This window comes from Alosa alosa, chromosome 21 (genome assembly GCF_017589495.1).
Source record: "Alosa alosa isolate M-15738 ecotype Scorff River chromosome 21, AALO_Geno_1.1, whole genome shotgun sequence".
NCBI lineage: Eukaryota > Metazoa > Chordata > Actinopteri > Clupeiformes > Clupeidae > Alosa > Alosa alosa.
In genome coordinates this window covers 27,925,359-27,950,358 of record NC_063209.1, presented here as the reverse complement: position 1 = coordinate 27,950,358, position 25,000 = coordinate 27,925,359, and the positions used below count along the sequence as shown (strand labels likewise).

General features: G+C 49.0%; 3 protein-coding genes across 3 annotated transcripts in view; 2 read left to right on the top strand and 1 right to left on the bottom strand.

The window, feature by feature from the left end:
• tcf12 (transcription factor 12) overlaps positions 1–6,158 on the top strand; it is a 147,750-nt gene extending 141,592 nt beyond the window's left edge. Inside the window, exon 19 of the mRNA XM_048230914.1 lies at positions 2,715–6,158. The gene's annotated coding sequence lies outside the window, so the exon portion shown is untranslated. The remainder of the gene's footprint in view (positions 1–2,714) is intronic.
• On the bottom strand, positions 308–4,153 carry LOC125286146 (spidroin-1-like). The gene is made up of 2 exons (XM_048230913.1): positions 4,049–4,153; positions 308–2,707 (listed from the first exon to the last, which is right to left on the bottom strand). Exons 1-2 carry the CDS (start codon positions 4,151–4,153, stop codon positions 308–310), a joined length of 2,505 nt encoding a protein of 834 aa, XP_048086870.1.
• Positions 6,159–12,639: 6,481 nt separating the features above from the next.
• cgnl1 (cingulin-like 1) overlaps positions 12,640–25,000 on the top strand; it is a 47,961-nt gene continuing 35,600 nt past the window's right edge. Inside the window, 4 exon segments of the mRNA XM_048231570.1 lie at positions 12,640–12,781; positions 20,784–22,127; positions 22,129–22,486; positions 22,585–22,668. Of these exon segments, the coding sequence (XP_048087527.1) occupies positions 20,833–22,127; positions 22,129–22,486; positions 22,585–22,668 (1,737 nt within the window). The 5' untranslated portion in view covers positions 12,640–12,781; positions 20,784–20,832.

Below are 25,000 nucleotides of genomic sequence, written 5' to 3'. Positions count from 1 at the left end.
CAAAGAGCCCATTAGTTCATCGCAAATGCTGCCATTAATCGTGCAGCTTGCCACTCTGTGCAAGTAGCTAATCTCATCACATTTATGTTTTCCTCCTTGTGTGACAAACAGTGAAGCTCACTTAACAGGAGTGCTGTGCTTCTCTTGCACTAGGCACGCTCACCAATCAGAAGTGGCCCAACTTTAAGCCAAATTTAAGCGACATTTAAGAAATTATATTGCAAATCAAATCGTAACATCTGTCAGAAAAGTTGCAATTAAATCATTTGCCCAAATCGTTGCAGCCCTAAGAAAGAAGAGTGGAGAGCTATGCAGAGCAGCTGCAGAGCCGCCCCAGCAGCAGCCCTGTAGTCCTCTCCCTGCAGCCCCAGCAGCAGCCCTGCAGCCCTCTCCCTGCAGCAGCCCTGTAGCCCTCTCCCTGCAGCCCCAGCAGCAGCCCTGTAGCCCTCTCCCTGCAGTCCCAGCAGCAGCCCTGTAGTCCTCTCCCTGCAGCCCCAGCAGCAGCCCTGTAGTCCTCTCCCTGCAGTCCCAGCAGCAGCCCTGTAGTCCTCTCCCTGCAGTCCCAGCAGCAGCCCTGTAGCCCTCTCCCTGCAGCAGCCCTGTAGTCCCTCTCCCTGCAGTCCCAGCAGCAGCCCTGTAGCCCTCTCCCTGCAGTAGCCCTGTAGCCCTCTCCCTGCAGTCCCAGCAGTAGCCCTGTAGCCCTCTCCCTGCAGTCCCAGCAGTAGCCCTGTAGCCATCTTCCTGCAGTAGCCCTGTAGCCCTCTCCCTGCAGTAGCCCTGTAGCCCTCTCCCTGCAGTCCCAGCAGCAGCCCTGTAGCCCTCTCCCTGCAGTCCCAGCAGCAGCCCTGTAGCCCTCTCCCTGCAGCCCCAGCAGCAGCCCTGTAGTCCTCTCCCTGCAGTCCCAGCAGCAGCCCTGTAGTCCTCTCCCTGCAGTCCCAGCAGCAGCCCCTGTAGCCCTCTCCCCTGCAGCAGCCCTGTAGTCCCTCCCCTGCAGTCCCAGCAGCAGCCCTGTAGCTCCCTCCTGCAGCAGCCCTGTAGCCCTCTCCTGCAGCAGCCCTGTAGCCCCTCTCCCTGCAGCAGCCCTGTAGCCCTCTCCTGCAGTCCCAGCAGCAGCCCCTGTAGCCCTCTCCCCTGCAGTCCCAGCAGTAGCCCTGTAGTCCTCTCCTGCAGCCCCAGCAGCCCCAGCAGCAGCCCCAGCAGCAGCCCCCCTCTCCCTGCAGCCCCAGCAGTAGCCCTGTAGTCCTCTCCCTGCAGTCCCAGCAGTAGCCCTGTAGTCCTCTCCCTGCAGTCCCAGCAGTAGCCCTGTAGTCCTCTCCCTGCAGTCCCAGCAGTAGCCCTGTAGTCCTCTCCCTGCAGTCCCAGCAGTAGCCCTGTAGCCCCTCTCCTGCAGTAGCCCTGTCCCAGCAGTCCTCTCCCTGCAGTCCCAGCAGTAGCCCTGTAGCCCCTCTCCTGCAGTCCCAGCAGTAGCCCTGTAGCCATCTTCCTGCAGTAGCCCCTGTAGCCCTCCCCTGCAGTCCCCTGTAGCCCTGTAGCCCTCTCCCCTGCAGTCCCAGCAGCAGCCCTGTGTAGCCATCTGCAGTCCCAGCAGCAGCCCTGTAGCCCTCTCCCTGCAGCAGCCCTGTAGCCCCTCAGCAGCCCTCTCCCCTGCAGTCCCAGCAGCAGCCCTGTAGCCCTCTCTGCAGTCCCAGCAGCAGCCCTGTAGCCCTGCAGTCCTGCAGCAGCCCTGTAGCCCCTCTCCTGCAGCAGCCCTGTAGCCCTGTAGCCCCTCCTGCTGCAGCAGCCCTGTAGCCCCTCTCCCTGCAGTCCCAGCAGCAGCCCTGTAGCCCCCTCTCCTGCAGTCCCAGCAGCAGCCCCTGTAGCCCTCTCCCTGCAGCAGCCCTGTAGCCCCTCTCCCTGCAGCCCCCTCCCTGCAGCCCAGCCCAGCCTGTAGCCCTCTCCCTGCAGTAGCCCTGTAGCCCTGTAGCCCTCTCCCTGCAGTCCCAGCAGTAGCCCTGTAGCCCTCTCCCTGCAGCAGCCCTGTAGCCCTCTCCCTGCAGCCCCAGCAGCAGCCCTGTAGCCCTCTCCCTGCAGCAGCCCTGTAGCCCTCTCCCTGCCTGTAGTCCCTGTAGCCCTCCCTGCAGTCCCAGCAGTAGCCCTGTAGCCCTCTCCCCTGCAGTCCCAGCAGCAGCCCTGTAGCCCTCTCCCTGCAGCAGCCCCAGTCCCTGCAGTAGCCCCTGTAGCCCTCTCCCTGCAGTCCCAGCAGCAGCCCTGTAGCCCCTCCCCCTGCAGTCCCAGCAGCCCCCCTGTAGCCCTGCAGTGTAGCCCTAGCCCTGCAGTCCCAGCAGCAGCCCTGTAGCCCTCTCCCTGCAGTAGCCCTGTAGCCCTGTAGCCCTCTCCCTGCAGTCCCAGCAGCAGCCCTGTAGCCCTCTCCCTGCAGTAGCCCTGTAGCCCTGTAGCCCTCTCCCTGCAGTCCCAGCAGCAGCCCTGTAGCCCTCTCCCTGCAGCAGCCCTGTAGCCCTCTCCCAGCAGCAGCCCTGTAGCCCTCTCCCAGCAGTAGCCCTGTAGCCCTCTCCCTGCAGTAGCCCTGTAGCCCTCTCCCTGCAGTAGCCCTGTAGCCCTGTAGCCCTCTCCCTGCAGCAGCCCTGTAGTCCTCTCCCTGCAGTAGCCCTGTAGCCCTCTCCCTGCAGTAGCCCTGTAGTCCTCTCCCTGTGTAACCCTCCTCTTGTCTCTTGCAGATCAAAGATGCCCTGGATCAAGTGTGTAAGATAGCAGTGGTGACATGGCTTCCCACCGGCCGGCAGGACTCCCAGCTTGTGACACAGATTCGAAGAGACACATCACTCGAAGCGAGATTTAAAAAAAGAAAAAGAAAAAAAAGAGAAAACCGAATAGAAGAAAAGTAACCCCAGCACGGTGGAGAGGACTAAACTGGCCAGTGTCCAGACTCCCCAGGATGCAGACAGAATCTCAGCCCCACAGAAGAAAAACATTTTTTAAAAAGAAAAGAAAAGAAGAAAAACAACAACTTTGAATGACAGAAAGCCCCAGACTTCAGCACATACCAGTGTCTGTGTGCAGAGTGTCACATCTGACCAATCAGAGACTGTCTCCATTGTCTAACCCCCCCCCACCCCCCCCCACCCCTCGGGGAAGCAGCCTTGTGCCTAAACTGAATTTGACGAATGCATTGTAACAGCAGTTATTTTTGTTTATTGGTTTGTTTATCATTTCATTTGTTGTCTTGTTTTTCTATTTATTATGTTACTGAGCTATAAAGTCTATGTTTAAAGGGAAAGATACAACATTGCTTTGAGAGGCCGATGACGTTTCAGTTGATCTACAGTTTGCCAGGGACCGAGCAAAGCTAGCGATGTTAGCGATGTTAGCACTCTCGCCTCTTATGTCTGAGCTGAGTTCAGTGAAGCCATGAAGATCATGAGATTAATATATATTTTAGCCCGTTCAGATCAAATAATTTATGTTCTCAAAAAAGAATTGGCACCACCAGATGCTCAAAGATTCTCAATGATGAAAAACAAAAGTGTTTCTTTGTTTTTTTATTTTGTTTTAGATAATATATTATTTATATTTATATAGTACACAAATGTCAAACCAAAACTACCTATGTACTTGTTTCAGCTCAGACTGTATCCAGCAAAAGGCACTAGAGAGGATTGCAGGAGTGCACACAAAGGTCATAGGAGAGATCAAAGGTTAAAGGTCAAGAAGCGCCTGGTTTCTGCATCAGTAGGGAAGAATGGCAAACTCTAGCTTTCCTGAAAGGTCAAGCGTGGGCTGTTAGCCAGACGTGTTCTCCACCAGGGACTGTTCACACGCAGCGAACGAGAGAGAGAGAGAGAGAGAGCACACGCATTTAGCATTAAATGGCACCAGATAGCGGCAGAGTTATGCCCAGATCTGGGCCAGACACAGGCTTTTGGACTCGCTGCTGTCCAGGCCATGCATTCCCTGCCAGGTCTCTTCAGTGTCTTAAGGAGCGGAGGAAGAGGATTGGGACTTTCCCGCCTTTTCTCTTCCGGAGAGAGCGAGCAGGAAAACAACGGCTCACCCTGAAGATCGTTTGCTTTGTTAGCTCGGTTTCTGATTGGCTGAGGAGCTCTGGAGGTGTGGCTAGACATGACATAGACATCCAGAACTCTTCAGTTGAAACCATGGCAACCATGGAGAGGCAGTAGATTAACAGACAAAAAACTAAAGTAATAAAAGGAAAAAAAAGAAAAAACTTTTTTAAAAAAACAACGAAGACCACATCATCATCTGGCCTGAGTTCAAGTTTTACATTATTTTTGTCTTTCTGTCTAGTAATACAGTACAATTAACAATTCCAAAAAAATCATACAAAAAATCATTACTCAAAATAACCGTGTCATATGTTTATTTGTAATATATGTATGCAAAGCATTTCTTTAGGCTTCACTCTACAGCGTTGTTACATTGAGTGTAATTTAGCCATAGGAGGTTCAAAGTTGTTTAGAATGCCTCCTTAGCCCCACCCCCACTTGAGCAGCAGAAATGGCTGATGGGAAATGTAGGCGTTGTAGTCAGAAGAGTTGACTTGGGGGAGTTGAACTGAAGCCCCATCAGTCCTGGTGACCAGAAGAACAAAAAGCAGCTCTAGAGCGCACTCAGTCTCATTCTCATCACTCCCTTCTCCCCTCCCATTCTTTACACTGTTGTTTTTTAAGCTTTTGGTGTGTGTGTGTGTGTGTGCGTGCGTGCGTGCGTGTGTGTGTGTGCTGTACATTCTCTGGCTTTCAATGCTCTATCTCTATCTGTCTGAGATCTCCTCTATCTTCCTTGCCTCCTGTCTTCCGATAATCATCCAACTGTCTGACAAGGCCCTCACAGCCCCACTAGGTTCTGACTAGAACCGCAGCGATCTGTTCTCACATAATACCAGTTCTTCCATAGCAGACTAGAACCACACAATGACCAGTTCTTCCATAGCACAGAAGAGAACCACACAACATTTGATTATTTCATAGAACACAGACTAGAATCACACAGCCACTGTAACCAGTTATCTGATTGCATAGACTAGAACCACACAACTGCAGGTACCGGTTCCTGCCAAACAGAACCACATAAAACTACAGCACTCTCAAAACCACAATAGCGTTCTTATAAGTTATCACTCAGCACAGAGACCAGAATCACCAAGCTATAGTTAACGGAACAGAACTACAAAAACACACTTACTAGTTCTCTTCTGGAGCAGACCACAAAATCACAGAACCGCTCCTCAGAACTACATTTTTCTTTTACACAGCAATCAATCAGCATAAGCCCCATGATGATGTCTGAAGTTATCGTCCAGTCAGCGCTTCCCAGCGTAGTGTGTGGCCTTGTTGAACTCTATATTTGAGAGCTTGTGTCGCCTCTATCCCTGCTCAGTCAGTAGTCAAGCTGAAGTTCTGTCATTGCTGCCAATTTCCAATTTGTTTATTTTATTTCTATTTTCAGCCATCTGTTTGTTTGTTTGTTGTTTGTTTGTTTGCTCCTTTGTTGGCTAATGTTAGACTTTAATGTATTCCCAAATGCTTTCCCTCGTGAGATATATGACAAAAAAAAAAAAAAAAAAAAAAAAAAACATTTGGCTTATTTTTCACTCTAGTTATAGTCTTTTATACTATAATATTGTAAGAACATTTCTTGAATTCTAAATATTACTCTTTCTAGATTTTTGAAATCAAAAGTTTTGAGTAAAAAAGTTTCTTACTTTATTTTACTATATTAGATAGTAAAAGAAAACAAACAAAGTACGGTTAATTACCATAACCTATCAATTACCATAACCTATCAATTACTATCAGAAACAAAAGAAAAACAATGAGGCGTAGTGGCATCTTAAGAACACAGTAGGATTGTAGCTCTGTGTAGGTAAGAACAGGGATTCCGAGCTCAATGTTCTTAGAGGATGTTCTCAACGTCATAATCTCCACTGCAGTTGATGGTTGACGAGTGATTTGCACCCGTGGTGAAATGTAAGGTTTTTGTTGTCAAATGCACATCTTTAAAGGACAAAATAAGAGAAACAAACTTAAAATAATAACCACGAACCAGCAGGAGAAGAGATGAAGAGTTGATACTTTCTGTCTCTGTAACAGGAAACACAATGTGTATATAACATGTAGCAATAAAGGTGCCATGTTTCTTAACTGAGACTGTATGTGCGTTTGTTTTCCTCCACTAACAACACCTGTCTTTTATTGCTGTTTTGTTTTGTTTCGACGTGACATGTCAAATCATGATTATTTTTTATTTCTTGAGAAATGTTGAGGAACTTGAGTTTCCTTGAGTTGGATGGAACTGCAGTACAGTTGTTTGTTGAACAGACCCAGCAACACACACACACACACACACACACACACACACACAGCCCTGCCTCCCCCAGAAGAAAAGATGAATCTACAGTGGATTTAGGCCAAATGAAGAACTCTGAGCGAGAGTGTGTTTTATACGCTATTGTGTAACTCATTTTTGGAAGTATATCAGTGGACCATTGTAGTTTGTATGGAATAGCACTATGGAACATATGTTTCTATTTTTAATAAAGTGTGATAGCAGCATTAATGCATGCGAGTCCATCTTTCTCAAAAGATACAGCATACAGCACATGATGAAGTGTTTGTTTCTCCTTAGAAAAAGTAACATTTTAAGCCAAACTAAATACACTGAAACATTGTGGTTGTGCACAACATTAACGTCTGCAATGTGCAGTGTAACGGAGGCGAACTGAGCTAGCGTGCTAGTTGCCCGTGTAAATCCTCACAGCCCTAACCTTAAGAACGCTTCCGCTGAGTTGGAAGCCTGGGCTTTTAGCTCAGTGGTTAGAGCGTTCGACTCCCATGCCGGTGAGTGTCGAGGTGGCGGGTTCGAGGGCCGTGAGCGGCGGACGAATTACGACCTCTGTTACAGCAGCACTGGCTGAAGATGGATTGATATAGGCTATTTAACACAGATTGTCTTACTTTTGGAATTTCTTCCTTTAAGATACCACATGGGCTGCCTGGTTCAGATATAGTATTTGTGTGCAACATGCTTTGACTGATATCTGTGCAACATTTCAAAGCCTTAAGAAGAGGGGCTCCATCTTTGAAAATAAATAAATAAGTTAATAACCATCATGCCTTCTTGTGCCCAAAATCATCTGCCATTGTAATTAACGACAGAGAAGAATAAGAAGGAAAAAAACATTCTGAGTTGTGATGACTTTGTGGAGTGACAATGCAGCATGGTGTCCTCATACAACAGTTTTTTTTTTTTTTTTTTTTTGTTTTTTTAGGTCAAGGGTTATTTTTGACCCTTGACCTCAATGCTACCCAAACATTGATGGTCTTATAAAAATAGATTACAATATGAGAGAGGCTTTCCCCTTAGTATTCCCAGTCATCTGTACACTTCTACTGTCATCATCACTGGCAAACCAATTAAGGACTAACCTCATTCCCTGGGAAGTTGAAGGCAGGAGAGAACATCTGCCACGTATTAGTGTCCCTGTCTAAACCTCTCCCGCAAAATGTGTGTGTGTGGTGTGGTGGGACAATTCCTGAACGTGTGACAGACAGGTCAGATCCGGGAATTAAAGCTGCTGTCTGTTCAGGGGCCTGTGCGTGGCCACCACGGTGTTCCGTGCGCTAGAAATCACGCCTGTCAGCCATCCAACCCATAACAGCTCATCTAAATCAGGCATAGGGACCACAGGGAGGCCGTGAGACCCGTCATCTGTTTGCGGTGTGGGAGAAACGGAGGAACACATGCGTCTCTGCTCCATCCAGAAACCCACTCCCCTGTCTGACGTATATTAGCGGCCCTCCTCTCCCGGGCTCCACCACTGTCTCTGGGTGTGTTTATTTGCAGTTACGCTGAGACATGAACATATTTCCTGTGAGCGCAGGGGACCACCGTGTAGCACTTCCTGCGAATCTGCTTAGGAGGCGCATGGGTCGGAACCAGCTGCGCGCCAAAATCATGGAGGCCTCACCACTTGGCGGTCGTGTCTGGAGGGGAATCAAGGGCTCTATTGCCTTTTGAAGAAACACACATTCCATGTCTGTGGGCTGTCTATCTGTATATTTGTGTCTCTGCAGCTGTTGCTCTGAGACGAAATATTATGTTGTGGCTTTAGCCTTGGTTCACCAGATACGGTCATTCACTTAAGCCTACCGTCCATGTTTCTCCAACGAGACCAAATTCTATGATCTATCACAAACAGTTAAACTTTGGGTTTATAGTAGTAGGCTAACATAAAGGAAGGAGGAAGGTGTCTGATCATGAACGTGATGTAATGGACCAAAATGCATAAGCTACCATTTCGCATAAAACTAGCACGCGCGCCACTGAGCATGCTCCGCGCGGTGCAACAGAGGGTCCATTGTGTATGCTGCGGTAACCCAACCCAGCGCTGGGACCAGGAGATTAAAAGCCCAAGGCACTCCCTCTCACCCATGGGCACAGAGAAAGAGAGGGAGGGAGAGGGAGAGAGATTGCAGTATGATGCCGTGATGGAGCGCAACTGCCCCCTCTAGAGTCGTGACCAATGCCCTAATCACAACCTCCACCGGGGAGAGTGCGCCACGGTGCGCGTGGAGAACAGACCTGCAGCACGACTCGCGCTCGACATGCGGCTGCTCAAAGCTTATTCAGGGATGGCACATCAAACCAAGATGTGAGGATATAGTGTGGATGCAATTGGGATATACTTTTTAAATAGTTTATTAAACCTACCGGTAGGCCTATGTCCTTTTAAAATAGGAAATAATTGCTGTAATGTGAGAAGACTGCTTTAGGCCTGTCATCTCCTTAATCTGTCGTTATTGGTGGTCAACGTCTTCATCATCACTAAATCCAAGCAGAGGTCTGTTAATATTTTGTTACGTGGTTATTGTTATGTTACGTGGTCTACACAGGAGAGGCTTGTAGACCTATCTATCTATCTATCTATATGTTACGTCGTCTACACAGAACAGGCTTGTCGGCCTATCTATTTATCCATGTTACGTGGTCTACACAGAACAGGCTTGTAGGCCTATCTATCTACAGTATCCATTCAGTGATACCAATGGGTTTGTGCCAAAGTGGTCCAGGGGAGGTTAGAGGAATCTGTGTGTCACTCAAGACAGAATGGCTGTGGGAACAGTGATATACTTCTGACACCACTGCCCAAGCACATATCATTTGTGCTGTACATTTACTTAGATTAAGACTCGTTTGTGATGGGTCGCAGACCACGGTGGTAATAATCTTTCAAGCACTAGCATATCACACTTTACCTGATGGTATTATAACTTGTCTGTCACCTGACGGAAACCTGAAAGTATGTTTTACTGAATATTTAATTAACTATTTAGCCTACACTCTATACCAGAACACCAGTAGGATGGAATGGGGAGGCAGTGCCAGTCTGTCTGCTTGTCTGAGGGCCTGCCCTACACTGAACTAAGCACAAATTTATCAAATTCATTAAATATCAAAGTCAAAGTCAGCTTTATTGTCAATTTCTTCACATGTTCCAGACATACAAAGAGATCAAAATTACGTTTCTCACTATCCCACGGTGAAGACAAGACATATTTTACCAATTTAGGTCCACAGACAAACATAACATTCAAGTAAACAAAAAAGTAAGTAAATAAGTAAATAAGAGGGCACATATAATAATGAAAAAATAAGAGCAGCAAAATGTGGTTGAAATTGTGCATAGACAGTCAATAAAAATACTAGTGCAAATTCAGGCCAATAAAAGGCTTGGGTAGTTCTGTTTGACCTAAGTAAGAAAAAAGTGGCATAGTGGTGCAAGTTATGTAAGAGCAGCAGAAGTGTTGTGTTTCAGGACAACAACACCAGTTGTAAAGTGTACAAGTGTGCAAGTGTGCAAGTGGAGTAGTGCAGGCCATTTTTGGGTCCAATGTCCAGGATGTTATGTAGCTGAGGGTGGAGGGGAGAGGAGGGAGAGTTCAGCATCCCACGGCTTGGTGTATGAAGCTGTTGGTGAGTCTGGTAGTCTTGGCGGGAGGCGCAGGCTTCTGTACCTCTTCCCAGAGGGCAGTAGATCAAACAGATTGTGGCGGGGGTGACTTGCATCACTCACAATTTTGGTCGCATGCCTTGGGGTGAGGTGGGTGGTGTAAATGTCCTTCAGGGGAGGGTGAAGCACCAATAATCCTTCCAGCTGTGTTCACTATGCGCTGCAGGGCTTTCCTGTTGTATTCAGTGCAGCTTCCGCCCCACACAGCGATACAGCTGGAGAGGATGCTCTCGATGGTGCCTCGGTAGAATGTGGTCATGATGGCTGGTGGAGCACTTGCTCGCCTGAGTTTCCGCTTAGGAAGTACAGGCGGCTGAGCTCTCTTAAGCCAGTGATGCAGTGTTGGTGGTCAGGAGAGGTCTTCACTGATGTGCACCCCAGGAATTTGGTGCTGCTCGCTCTCTCCACCACAGCACCGTCGATGGTCAGTGGCAGGTGTTGGGTGTGACCTCTCCGAAGTCAACAACAATCTCTTTGGTCTTGCTGGCGTTCAGCAGGAGGTTGTTGTCCCTGCACCACGTGGTCAGATGGTTAGACCTCCAACCTGTATTGAGTCTAAATAAGCCCTTGGTGATGAGACCCACCAGAGTTGTGTCGTCAGCAAATTTCACTATGTGATTGTTGCTGTAGGTTGCAGTGCAGTCATCGTCAGCAGGGTGAAGAAACAGACTGGAGCTGAGCAGGCCCTTGGGGCCCCTGTGCTCAGTGTGATGCTGCTTGAGGTATTGTTGCCAACACGCACTACTTGGGGCCTCTGACAGAGGAAGTCCAGTAGCCAGTTGCAGAGGTAGGTACTGAGTCCCAGTTTGTCAAGTTTGCAGATGAGTTGTTGTGGTATTATGGTGTTGAATGCAGAACTGAAGTCTATAAACAGCAATCTCACATATGAGTCTTTTTTTTCCAGGTGGGTGAGGGCTGGGTGGAGGGCAGAGCAGATTGCATCCTCTGTAGACCCGCTTGGCTCGGTATGCAAACTGGAAGGGGTCCAGGGTGGGGGGAGAATGGCTTTGATATGTGACATGACAAGCGCTCAAAAGCACTTCATGATGATGGGTGTCAGTGCCACAGGGCGGTAGTCATTGAAGCAGGATGGAGCAGTTTTTTCGGCACAGGTATGATGGTGGCAGCTTTGAAACATGATGGGGCGATGGCTTGCTTCAGGGAAGTGTTAAAGATGTCTGTGAAGACATCCTTAAGCTCCCTGCACAGTCCTTCAGCGCCGCCTGGGATGTTGTCTGGACCTGTTGCCTTCACGGTGTTGATGGCAGCAAGTGTCCTCTTCACGCTGTCGGCAGAGAGGCACAGGGGGGGCTGCTCATGTAGAGGGGGATGGGTCTTCTGTGGGCAGGTGCTGTTTTGTGCTTCAAAGCGAGCAAAAAGCGGTTCAGGTTGTTGAGCAGAGGGATGTTGCTCTCACAGCTCTGTGGCCTTGGCTTGTAGTCCGTGAGGGCCTGAATGCCCTGCCATAGGCTTTGTGCGTTCCTGCTGTCTTTGAAGTGGGTGGTTATCTTGTGAGTGTATTCCTTTTTTGCTTCCTTGATGCCACGGGACAGGTTGGCTCTCGCTGTTTTCATGCCAGCTTCATCCCCAGCTCTGTAGGCTTTGTCTCTGGCCCTCAGCAGCCTGAGGACATCCCCTGTCAGCCATGGCTTCCAGTTAGCCCGAGTGATGATGTCTAAATATCAGAGCTTGTCAGAGTGTGTGTGTGTGTGTGTGTGTGTGTGTAAGATTAGAGCAGGGGTCCCTCATGTTCACCTTACGGAATAGAGTTTAACAAAGGCTTAGTCATGCTCAAACTGCAGTCAAGGACCCTCTCTATGATTCCTCTCTCTCTCTCGTTGTCATGAACTATTTTTCAGGTTAGTAGACTCTTAGCCTAGAAATCTAGACGCACCCTAGCGGCAGCAAATTACATTTGCTTCCAGGGCTAGTAGACACTACCATGTGATATGGAATTTCTTGCCAACTTGGGAATTTGTACGACGTTGAGGCGAGATGAGACCGCCCTATGTATGATTCAAAATGTCCACCAGATGGCGCCGTTGCTCTTTTTTATTTACAAATTGGGCGTTACTTTAATGAATGACCTACCGAATTCCTCTGTCCTTGTCTCAATTCTCAATTCAGATGATACTGTGATATGATATGATATAATATGATATGACATCTCAAAATAAACATGAGCTTCTTCAGTATTAAAATAATATATTTCCATAGACCTGGAGTTGTCCAGTTGTTTTTGCAAGTCAGTCTCTCAGGTCTACAGGTTTAGTGTCTGGACTGTCAATCTCTGTCATCGGTTGGAAAAGATTATAAGCCTTAACATTTTTGCTCTCTGAGTTTATATAACTAAGAGCTAATATCAGCCTGAATTTTTGATCCGATTTATTTTTTGAGTGACGGGCACACAGTGTTACCTGCTACTAGAGGTCGTAGACAGACATACTGACTGGTCGCAGATCAGAGCCAATCTTAACCCGACAGCAAGCGGCTGTAGTGTGTATCACGGGAGACTGGTCCTGGACCAGCATGCGATTTGGAACATGAGGAGGGCGGGAAGGGGCGTTTCCTAAGAGGGGGAGGGGCTTGCTGTGCGCCCCGCTCTTGGACGATTCAAGGAGTCGCAAAACAAGACTTGCAACAAGTGGCTTTGATACAATCTTGCAAGAACTATGGCTGTCTCTTGTGGTTTAAAAACTCTGGGATAATTTCACGCTGATATCCAACGTCTCCACTGTTTCCCAGTCGCTGCAGGTAAGTGAAAAAAAAGTTTTGCACTTTGAGAAGTTTTGTTTGCTTGCCACGATGATTTCCCAAGCGTCAGTCAGTCAGAGCGTGGGAACTTTGCGAGGCAGCAGCAACAGGCTAAACTTTGAAGTTTACTTTTTCTCCGGCACACTCGAGGTAATAAACAACATGCCGTTAGGAAGTGGGTTGGTAATAATTTACGCCCAGGGCAATTTAGTTAGATACACAACCCCAATATGCATGAGTGTGTAAACAGCAAAAGTAGAGTCACTGGCTTGCTTGTCAGGGACCGACCAACCGCAGGGAGAACACCTGTTTAGAGCATCTTGTCTCTAGCTAGCCAGCGTGTCGTGGCCTTATGCAGTCTATGGTCGTCGTCGTATCAGGTTAGCTTGTTATTGTGACAGCCTAACAAACAACGTTTAGAAACTACAGAGAAAAAGGGGTCGATTGGCGCCGCCACCAGACCTCCGAGTTTCAAGTGAAAACAACTGATGTCATTTCCCAGCGTATGCGTATGCAGGTCCTGAGACATTACAACAGCCTATTATTAAAACTAGGCAAATGGCCTAACTACAGTGAAGTTAATAAAATACTAATGTAATCTAAGTTATAGGCTACATATGTTCCTAAAACATATTTGAAGAAATCCTGTCGCATGGATTTCAACCAAATGTTGTTTTGCCATTGCCTTTACAGGCTCAATTCCAGTGTGGGTAATGAGCTGAATACATGCCTCGAAGTGCTTTACTGCAGATTGCGCGGATGTAATCAAGTTGACACATCAAAAGGAACCGGCCTTACCTCCCGACACTAACTTTCCTTAATCCTCTCTTTCCCCTGTTCTTGTTTTTTAAGCTCGAATAAACTAACGACTGTTTGTTTAGCATGCCACGGAGGTATGCAACTTTAGGGTTACTGCTTAATGGGAATGTCCGAATGTGTGGGTGAGAGGCTGGTTATACTGGTATGGTGGTAGGCTACCTTTATAACTTGGCATTAGAGTGGTTCACTAAGATACACAACTGCCTACACTACCAGAATACCAGTCGGAATGAGGAAGGTAGTGTCTATCTGTCTGCTGATCTGATGGTCTGCACACTAAATTATATAGGCACAAATAGAACATTGAAGTTTTGTGTGTGTGTGTGTGTGTGTCTGAGATTAGAGCAGGGGTCCCTCTGTTCGCCTGACGGAATAGAGAGAGTTTAACAAAGGCGTTCCAAGCTTAGTCATGCCCAAACTGCAGTTAAGGACCCTCTCACTGATCTCTCTCTCTCTCTCTCTCTCTCTCTCTCTCTCTCCCTCTCCCTCTCCCTCTATCCCTGTGCTGGGAGATCAAAGCGACTCCTGTGACATCCTGAGTCGGACAGGGAGCGTAACCTTTACTCCAGAGTACTGAGAGAGCATAAGGTGCTAGTCAGGAGCAGAGAGAGGGAGAGGGGGATGAAAGAGGGAGGGACAGAAGATTAAAGAAAGGGAAAAAGTGAGGAGGAAGAAGAAGAGATAGGGAGAGGGAAGGGTAGAAGTGTAAAGAAAGGAAGAAGCGAGAGAAGGAGGTAAAGCAGAAGAGAGGGGGATAGAGAGATAGGAAGGGACTGAGAGACAGGTGGAGGAAAAGAGAGAAGGGGGCAGGAGAGAGAGAGCAGAGGAAAGCAAGAAGAGAGAGAGTGATGAGAGAGACAGCAAGTAAAGGGAGAGATGGGGATGGGTTAAAGCGATGGTTCGGAGTAATTTCACCCCAGGGTCCTTTGCACCATGACCCCGAGCCAAACACCCTCTCAGAACCTGTTTTCCCTTGGTCCAACCCTGGTCGAGTAGCGCTGTCAGAAACTAATGAGTTTCTGCAGGCGCTTATGGAACCAACTTAGTATCTCGTAAATGACCCCACTAATAATGCCCTGAATGGTACGAAACTTCTACAGTATGTTCTTTACTCATAAAACAAGGCATTGAAAAGTTTGTAAGTACACCAGGAGTTTATTTAAATAACACTTGCCTGATGGATGCTATTATCTGCTACTATACCGCTGTGTCAACGTTACTTCCGTGATTTGGGAAAAGCCTGTTAAAGTCAGGAGAGGAGAGGGGGGGAGTAGATGAGAGAGAGAGAGAGGTAGATGAGAGAAAGGGGGAGAGAGGGAGAGCGAGAGACTGAGACTATGTGAGCTGTCCCAGTCAGCGTTTCCTCTGTGTTTATGTGACACAGAGTGTAGGCAGAGGGCCACTTCCAGGCACACAATCGCAGGAAAGAGGTTGCTGGAGCACCTCACAAGTCCCTCTGTCACACACTCACACACACACTGCAGCTCAAAGAGACTATTGTCCCCTCAGTTCTACCTCTCCCCTCATTGCTCTCTCTTCTCTCTTTCTCTCTCTCTCCCCAACTCCTCTCTCTCTCCCCAACTCCTCTCTCTCTCTATCTTCTCTCTCTGTCCCTCCCCCTTTCTCTTCTCTCTCTCTCTCTCCGACTCTTATCTACTCCCCCTCTCTCCTCCTCTCCTCCTCTCCTCCCCTATCTCCATTCTCTGTGTAGTTCAGTCCAGTTCAGAGTTGCTCTATTATGGCTGTGTACACAATGCTGCCACAGGAGGATGAGAATACCACTGTGTTGCACCATAAACCGCAAAATACTTTCTCTGTGTCCCCACTCTGTGCCCCCCTGCGCACACACACACACAGAGATAATGGAGTGAGTAGTGTAGCTATTTACCTCTCTCTCTCTCTCCCATTGTTCTGTTTGTTCTGTCCCTCCATGTGGCCGGTTGGAAGCTGGGAGCCACTGTCCACACACACACACACACACACACACACACACACACAGAGATAATGGAGTGAGTAGTGTAGCTGGGAGCCACTGTCCTCAGGGGTATTCATAGGAACACAATAAACTGCCACAACAACACACACACACACACACACACACACACACACACACACACACACACACACACACACACATCTCTAATTTGAAGGCCAATCCCATCTCTACCCTTAGCCCCCCCCTGTCGTTCTGCGTGCTCACGTGAGGGGAAAGGGTATCCCAATTCTCTTTTGGATGGAGGAGTAGGGCTAAGTGGTAGGGCTACATTGTCTTTCAAACTAAGGGTTTCCAGCACCTTACTTAAAACTAAGGGGTAAGCATACACCGGGCACTCCGCAAGAAATTTAAAAGATTTACGTTAATAATGATTTTTAAATTAAAACAATAATTGTTTTGTGTTACATTCAAACTTGTGGCCATAAGGCCCTGTTCATCATAGGGACGTTTTCAAAAATATTTTGCGAACGTTATAACATCACATCATTATTGCCAATTTGCACGATAGTCACACATTTTCACATATTTCCATGTCCGGTACCCCGTGGGTTGACAGCATACCGTGTCCGAAATTTAACTAATGTCCAGCAGCAGCAAAATTTGCTTAACATTTTTTACCATTTGTATGATATGAAAGCGTATCAGCTGCTGACTGCATATTAGAAGTTTGTTGGGATAAACAGCCCTCGTTGCATCTGCTACAGGTCTTCTGTAGTATATATGTCTACTATGTCTTCTGATGACATGTAACGGCCATTCAGGATATGTTGTAAAATATTGTAAGTTGTGGGACGTTTACATACTGTAGCTCAAGCTGTAGATAGATAGATAGATAGATAGATAGATACAATAGAATTTCCCCTGGGGATCAATAAAGTATGTTGCGTTCGTCCTCCATGCCCCTTCCAATCGGCCCACCAGGAGGGACAAATGAAACGGTACACACATTCTCTACTTTTGCTGAAATAATTCCTGAACTGCATTTGACAGAGGACTGTTGTAGGCTGCTATTGACAAAACATTAGCTTTCAGTTTGGAAAAATCACTTTGTAGATGAAGTTGAATTAAAAAGGGTTTCCATTGTCCAGGCTCTTCCCTATGGCAGGCCAGTGGTGCCTCATTTCCCCCGGTATGCCGTGTCTCTCATGGACCCCACCCCTAAACAAAACCTCTTAGTTATTATAATCAAAGTGTCATTTAGTGGTAACTCTTCCTCTGCCCTCTTTCTCTCTCACACACACACACACAAACACACACACACTTATCTCTAATTCTTGGATTCTCATGGCTGTATAGCTGTCTGCCAAGAGTGTGCCCGCATCCAACAGTTTAGGTTCAGGGAGTTGACTTTGCGCTTGTGTGTGTGTGTGTGTGTGTGTGTGTGTGTGGATACTGCTGTGTGTAAGAGAGAAGGTATCTGAGAGGACGGAAGTGATGTAAGGGCTCTGTAGAGGTCTGTAGTCTGATTGGGGTTTGGGAGGTGAATGAGCGGCTTCCGCTGTTCTGTTTGTCTAACAGAAGGAGCAGGTTAAGCGGTTCTCCACGTGTTTGTGTGCGCGGGCGTCGAAAACGGTTATCAGAGGAACCGTCAGGAAGCCGATTAGGAGCCCTAGTCCACTCCTGACGCCCAGCTGGGCGTTTCTCCTTTTACCTCACACACCCTGGACCTGACCCGCCGCGAGGCCCCCGTGTGCCGCAGCGTTTGCGGTCGGACTGCAACTAGGGCCAATTCTGCTGTAGTTCCGGATTTGTATAGGCTGCTGGTCAGATTGGGTTACGTAAGAGAGAGAGACACAGAGACGGAGGGAGAGGAGGGGAAGAGAAAGGGACCAAGAGGAAGAGAGAGAGAGAGAGAGACATTGAGTGAATGAAAGACAGAGAGAATGACTGACCTTGGTATCTCCACACCAAAAGGGAAAGCGAAAGCATTATTTCCCACAGAATTGAATTCAATTTGTGGTGGTATGTGACAAGGGGTGTTCAGTTTTGAACAAATATTTGCAATGTGGTTACGACGCTAACAGATTTAATCACGATTTAGCCAGTCGTCTTCTATGCCAACAACAATCCTTGCAGGATTTGTAGTGTTTTCTTTAAACGTGGATGCAGGTTTGTTGAGGGACAGAGACACAAGGAGAGGCTGTGCAAAGTTGCACATAGCTCTACAATGAAAGGATTTCATCCCATTTAAGTAGTACAACATAGAACATCATTGTGTGGTGGTCAGTGTTGATATTGTGGTGGGCCGCCACAAATAAGTCAATGTACGGGAAACACTAGAAATGGACAGAGGGAAAGAGAAACACAGTGAATGAAAGACAGACAGATAGAATGACTGACCTGGGCATCTCCACGCCAAAGCCCTGCCGTGTCCTACCTGTGTGTGTGTGTGTGTGTGTGTGTGTGTGTGTGTGTGTGTGTGTGTGTGTGTGTGTGTGTGTGTGTGTGTGTGTGTGTGTGTGTGTGTGTGTGTGTGTGTGTGTGTGTGTGTGTGTGTGTGTGTGTGTGTGTGTGTGTGTGTGTGTGTGTGTGTGTGTGTGTGTGTGACCTCTCATGTCGTTCTTTTCTCTCTGCTGTGTCGCGGCGACGGTGTTTCGCCTGCAACCCGACCCCCGTCCTCCTGAGGAGGCGCTTAGTTCAGTGGGAGTGTGTCCTGGGCCTCATTTCCAGGGATTTGTCGGGATTAGTTGCTACCAGCAGCCAATCACTCTCTCCTGTCAGCGTCACGCCAATCCTGCTATGATTGGAAAGACGCGTCCGTCCCGTCCGCAAGTAAACACACAGCTGGGAAGTTATGAAGGTGACCGGTGTGTGTGTGTGTGTGTGTGTGTGTGTGTTTGTGTGTGTGTATGCGTTTGTTTTGTGTGTGTGTGTGTGTGTGTTGTGTCACATAATTCCCTTTTCCACTGCATGCTATCTGCTCAACCTGCCTTCACTCTACTCACTTTGTTTGGTTTTCTGTTAGCAAAAATTGGTACCTGGTATTTACACACTAACGTGACATTAACAGGCTACCAGGAATCAGAAAGAAAATCATCATTCCTTGACTTTATGTGTGTGTGTGTGACACACAGGGGGGCAGGCATTGTGTAGTCTATCTGAGTGTAAGTGTGTGTGTGTGTGTGTGTGTGTGTGTGTGTGTGTGTGTGTGTGTGTGTGTGTGTGTGTGTGTGTGTGTGTGTGTGTGTGTGTGTGTTGTGTCACATAATTCCCTTTTCCACTGCATGCTATCTGCTCAACCTGCCTTCACTCTACTCACTTTGTTTGGTTTTCTGTTAGCAAAAATTGGTACCTGGTATTTACACACTAACGTGACATTAACAGGCTACCAGGAATCAGAAAGAAAATCATCATGTACTCTTGACTTTATGTGTGTGTGTGTGACACAGGGGGCAGGCATTGTGTAGTCATGACTTGAGTGTAAGTGTGTGTGTGTGTGTGTGTGTGTGTGTGTGTGTGTGTGTGTGTGTGTGTGTGTGTGTGTGTGAGATACAGGGACACACATTGTAGTTTATCTTTAGTGCAATAGAACCCACCCCAGAAATTAGTCTGATTGAAAATGACACATAAACATGTCAGTCACCATGTGATGGAGGTGGGAAGCTGTATAAGTCATAAGCATGTCAGTCACCATGTGATGGAGGTGGGAAGCTGTATAAGTCATAAGCATGTCAGTCACCATGTGATGGAGGTGGGAAGCTGTATAAGTCATAAGCATGTCAGTCACCATGTGATGGAGGTGGGAAGTTGTATAAGTCATAAGCATGTCAGTCACCATGTGATGGAGGTGGGAAGCTGTATAAGTCATAAGCATGTCAGTCACCATGTGATGGAGGTGGGAAGCTGTGGGAAGTGGAGAGATGAGCTGATGTAGGCTGGACAGATGAGCTGATGTAGGCTGGACAGACGAGCTGATGTAGGCTGGACAGACGAGCTGATGTAGGCTGGACAGACGAGCTGATGTAGGCTGGACAGACGAGCTGATGTAGGCTGGACAGACGAGCTGATGTAGGCTGGACAGACGAGCTGATGAGCTGATGTAGGCTGGACAGACAGCCCTGAGAACGGAGAACAGAAGGAAATGAAAATGGCCCTTGAGGCAGTTTAAGAGTGTAAGACTGTCCTGTTAGTTAGAAGCGCTCTCTCCCTCTCCCTCTCCCTCTCCCTCTCTCTCCCTCTCTCCTCTCTCTATCTCTCTCTCTCTCTCTCTCTCTCTCTCTCTCTCTCCCTCTCTCCCTCTCTCTCTCTCTCTCTTCTTCCCAGTCATGATTGCTTCTTTTCTTTTTTCTTCTTCTGAGTAATAGAGCATAAGGGTTATGTTACTTTCCGCTCTCAACTCCCTTACAGAACACACACACACACACACACACACACACACACACACACACTCAGCCAATGTAGACCCGGCTGGAATGTGCTGGAGGATTATGTCTGCGTCTGAGCTGAAATACCTGCACGTCTCTCACACACACACACACACACACTCACACACTCAGCCTTTGATGTTATTTGTGTGTTTTAAGTGGTTATGCATTACGTATTGTGTGCTGGATCAACTCCCTTAACCTTGACCCTTACTCAGACATTTGCAGTTGTTTCATGGCCAGGTTGGCCGTCTCCAAGACGCTGAAGCGAAACGCCGAGCCGAGCGACCTTGCCAACATTTTTGTGTGTGTTATTATTAAGCCCTGAGCATTTCTCCTCCTTTTTGTTGTGGTTTTACTCCGTGGCAGGAGTGCCTGGCCTGGCCTGGCCTTTGTTGGCGGGACAATGAGCGAGCTCCATGCGTTTGGCCCCTCGGCTCTCTTCAGAATGCAAATAGACAGCCACACAAACACTTCATTCAGCCGCTGACTGGCGGCCTGGCCCAGCGCAGAGAAAGCAATTAAAGCACATGACACAGTTACACTCAGCGCCGTTCTGACGTCTCGTTAATCACACACACACACACACACACACACACACACACACACATACTTGAGAGATTTGAGGTTATCAAATAGTGCAGGCATTTCTGCACCACTGCGAGCTATTCGATGGAGCGGTGTATTAGGCTACTTGTCTGCTGTGGTGAATGTGATTGTCGGACGTAACCGACGTCATTGTCTCGATCCGTCTGTCTGTGCTGAAGTGTGGAATGCGATTGTCGGACGTAACTGAGGTCATTGTCCGTCTCTCTGTTTTCAGTGTAAGTCCGAGTCCAGGACTTTTGGCTGGTCTTACGCCCGAGATCCCGATGGAGTCGTACCGCGTGGGAGCTGCCCCCGGGCCCACCCTGCAGCCAGTGTACCCCCCCCAGGTGCCCCGTGGAGCTAAGGGCCAAGCCAACGGCAGCTACGGCCTCAGCATCCGCGTCCAGGGCATCGATGGCCACCCCTACGTGGTCCTCAACAACCAGGACCGCCCGTCCAACCCGTACCCGCCCAGCAACGGCCACCACGACCCCGAGGGCTCCTTCATCGATGACTACCAGGAGTACGACTTCCGCGGGCCCAGCCCGTTCGTGGAGTTCCGCTCGCAGAACCCAGCTGGTGCCGGTACCAGTGGGCCCCCCGCGATGGGCCTGAAGGAGAACCAGGACCCGCAGCAGGCGGCCCGGAGGAGCCCCAACCTGCTCAACTTCCAGAAGCACCCGGAGCTGCTCAAGCCCTACGACCCAGACAGCAACACGCTGGAGGCCTTCCGCAGCCACCCCACGCGCCCTCAGGGGGCGCCGCTACCCGACAGCGCTGTGCCCACCGCTGCCCACACCGGGTCCTCCAGCCTGGAGCGGCCACGCACGCCCACTGGGCAGCAGGTGCCCAAGATGCCCGCTCCGTCTCAGGCCCAAACCTACCCCAGGCCATACCTGTCCAAGAGCTCCACACAGGGGCCGCCTCAGAGCCAGAACCAGGCCCATCCCGCAGTCCAGTCTCAGGTCAAGCCCAAAGCACAGCCCCAAACACCAGCTCCAGCTCCTGCCCCAGTTCCTGCCCCTGCTCACCCCCCCCAGACTAAACTGACCCCAGCTCCGCGCATTCCGCTGCCCCAGGCTGCCCCCACCGCGCCAGCGGCAGCGCCTCTTGCGTCCAGACGCTCTCCCAGCGTGGCCAGCAGTGCCAACTCCAGCCTGGAGCGCGCCTCCGGTGCCGGTTCCGTCTCTACTGGGAGTCCGGGTCGTGCCCGCGAGCCCGACGTCCTGCCTCTGCGGCGAGTGGACTCCAGCGGGCCGGTCCTGCAGTCGACGTCATCGTTCGCCCCCCGGTCCCGCAACTCGTCCACCTCCTCCACAGCGACCAGCAGCTCGGCGACCGCATCCCGCACTCTGTCGCCGGGACGTCCGCCGTCAGACGAGCTGGAGGCGCTCTACGCCGAGTCCATTAACCGCCACAAGAACCGGCGTTACATCCCCTTCCTGCCCGGCACTGGCCGAGACATCGACACCGGACCGCTGCCCGCCGTGGATGCGCTCATCAGCCACTTCGACGGGACGGGCACTGGGACCCAGCGGCCCGGGGCCAGCGACGGGCCGGATCGACCGGAGGACCCATCCGGCATGGCGCGTGGACAGCGCTCTGCCCTTTGGTCTGTCCAGCGGCGGAGACTATCTGGAGCAGGTGAGTCGTGACCGGGGCCGCTCGGGGGAGCACGTGCTGCGTCCGTCCCAGCTGGGGCTGAAGAAGGGGTCGGGAGGGTGCGGCGTGTCCCCCACCCTGACCCTCCCCGCGGGACGCCGCGCATCTGCCAGGGACCCTCCGCGGGGGAGCAGCGCTCCAGGGTCGCCCCAGGGCTCTCTGCCCAGGAAAGAGGCCTCTGCACTGGGCTTTGGCAGACTGGAGACCAGGTCCTCAGGGCTACCCCAGGAGGAGGACCAGGCCAGGCAGGGGCAGCCCCAAGGCCAAGGGACCAGAGTTAGAGGCACAGGTGAGACCTATGTGTGTGTCTCTGTGTTGGTGTGCTTGTGTGTGTGCTTGTGTTTGTATCAGGGCTCAAAAGGTCAGACCAACAGGCCATCGCCTTAACGTCTCTGTCCAGACCGAACTCCAGGACCAGCAGCAGCCCCAAGGCCAAGGGACCAGAGTTAGAGGCACAGGTGAGACCTATGTGTGTGTCTCTGTGTTGGTGTGCTTGTGTGTGTGCTTGTGTTTGTATCTCAGTGTGCTTCATTCAATGCTTGGCGTCTCTTGCCGAGTGTGCATGTCTGGAATATTTATTTATTTAAAGTATATCTTTGTATGTTTGTAGTAGTCTGTGTCTGAGTGTGTATTTTCCTCATTATTTTTAAGTGCAACATAATAGGATGTTGTTTGTGCGTGTGTCTTAGTGGGATTAGTATGTTTTATTTTTGTGTGTGTGTTAGTATTTGCTCATGCCTGTGTGTGTGTGTGTGTGTGTGTGTGTGTGTGTGTGTGTGTGTGTGTGTGTTCTCCAATAAAGCATTATCTTTAAGTGCTTTGTAATAGGATATTGTGCTGTTTCACCTCTGCCATGGGAATCCCCTCCCGTGTCTAATATAATGGCCAGCAGACTTGTGTATTCCCGTTGCCACTGACGGCGCTTCCCTCAGGACGGCCCCTGTGCCGTGTCACTTCCTGTCACCATTGACAGATTACAGCGGGGGTTGTTATGGAGACACGTGAACGCAAAAGCAGATTTGTGAATCATTCATGCTTTTGGGTGACTTTCTTGACCAAAGTGACTTGCATATGTCCGCTATATTACAAGGGATCACATTGTCCCCGGAGCAACTTGGGGTTAAGTGCCTTGCTCAAGGGCACAACGGTGGAAGCCGGGAATTGAACTGACAACTTTCAGGCTACTGCACGCTAGCCCAGCTTCTTTACCACTACACTACCACTGCCCCTACCACCGCCCTCTGTTAAAGCAGAGCAACACCGTATGGTAGTTTAAGATCAGTACTGGGAAACAAATAAACAAACTCGTTAGTGCGACGAGTACATAAGTAGGCCTAGTTCTAAGTTGTGTTTTAGTATTATACTTGCATTACTTTAGCTTGGGTTTTGTATTATTACCTAGAAATATGCTAACCATTAGGCTTCAGTTCCAGACAGGTCATCATAATAAGTTATTAAAACCTTCGGGCTAACCCTTTCATTTCTGCTGCAGCAGGTTGTGCGCAAAAGAGTAGACGGACATAAGATACAGTCTGAGAAGTTGCAGCTTTATTCAGTTACCCGCAGTGTAAACTAAACCTAAGTTTCCCTCACAAACACTGATTTGGTCGCTATACTGTAGCTTATTCCAAGCTGAGCCGTTTATGAGCGTTTATACCTAAATGAAAACGATTCAAACTCTCTAGCCACTCACTTGCAATTCACTGACGTCAGGTTCACTTAAAGGAGCCACACATACTGTAGGGCTAGGCTACTGTTATGTTGTTGACTGCTGTACTATTGAGGACTATTATGAGTTCTGTCCATCATTTGGTGGTAGGTAAAATTACTGCAATAAAATTATGCTTATTAAATGCTTTCCCCAAATCACTTTTCACAATTTCTTTTCAAATGTAATATTATCGGTTATTGTATCGGTATCAGCCACAACAAACCAATAAATATCGGTTATCGTTATCGGCCCTAAAATTCCATATCAGTGCATCTCTAGACCATGCCATACGCAGGCCTGCTCTGGGCCTGAGGTGGACACCAGACTGGTTTTGTAAAAGCATGTTACCCAGAAGCAGGTCTACCTGGGATGTGTCCCATCCAGAACCAGACCGACGTTGTTAGCTGTCTGGATTAAAGTGATGATAGCCAGGGCAACTTGTTGTTATTGTTGACACTTTCCGTCTGATGGGAAACATATTTTTATCTGAAGATCTTAAAGACCCACTGCGGCCATTTGGTTAAACCCTATAATCTAATTTCAGTTAGAAACTAAGAACTAAACCAGAACCAAACTAGCGTTAGCCAGAATCAGACTAGCGTTAGCCAGAACCACACCAGCGTTAGCCAGAATCAGACTAGCGTTAGCCAGAACCAGACTAGCGTTAGCCAGAATCAGACTAGTGTTAGCCAGAACCAGACTAGCGTTAGCCAGAACCACAACAGCGTTAGCCAGAATCAGACTAGTGTTAGCCAGAATCAGACTAGTGTTAGCCAGAACCAGACTAGCGTTAGCCAGAACCAGACTGGTGTTACCCAGAAGCAGACTAACGTTATCCAAAACCGGACTGGCATTAGCCAAAACAGACTGGTCTTAGCCAAAATCAGACTGGTGTTAGCCAGAATCAGACTGGTGTTAGCCAGAATCAGACTAGCGTTAGCCAGAACCAGACTGGTGTTACCCAGAAGCAGACTAACGTTATCCAAAACAGACTGGCATTAGCCAAAACAGACTGGTGTTAGCCAGAATCAGACTAGCGTTAGCTAGAACCAGACTGGTATTAGCCAGAAGCAGACTAG

Bases quoted from the DNA above. Each gene is read 5' to 3' on its own strand.
- LOC125286146 (XM_048230913.1), bottom strand. From the start codon at position 4,153: ATGGTTTCAACTGAAGAGTTCTGGATGTCTATGTCATGTCTAGCCACA. The intron at 2,708-4,048 runs GTGAGCCGTTGT...TTGATCTGCAAG, and splicing joins CAAAGCAAACGATCTTCAGG to AGACAAGAGGAGGGTTACAC.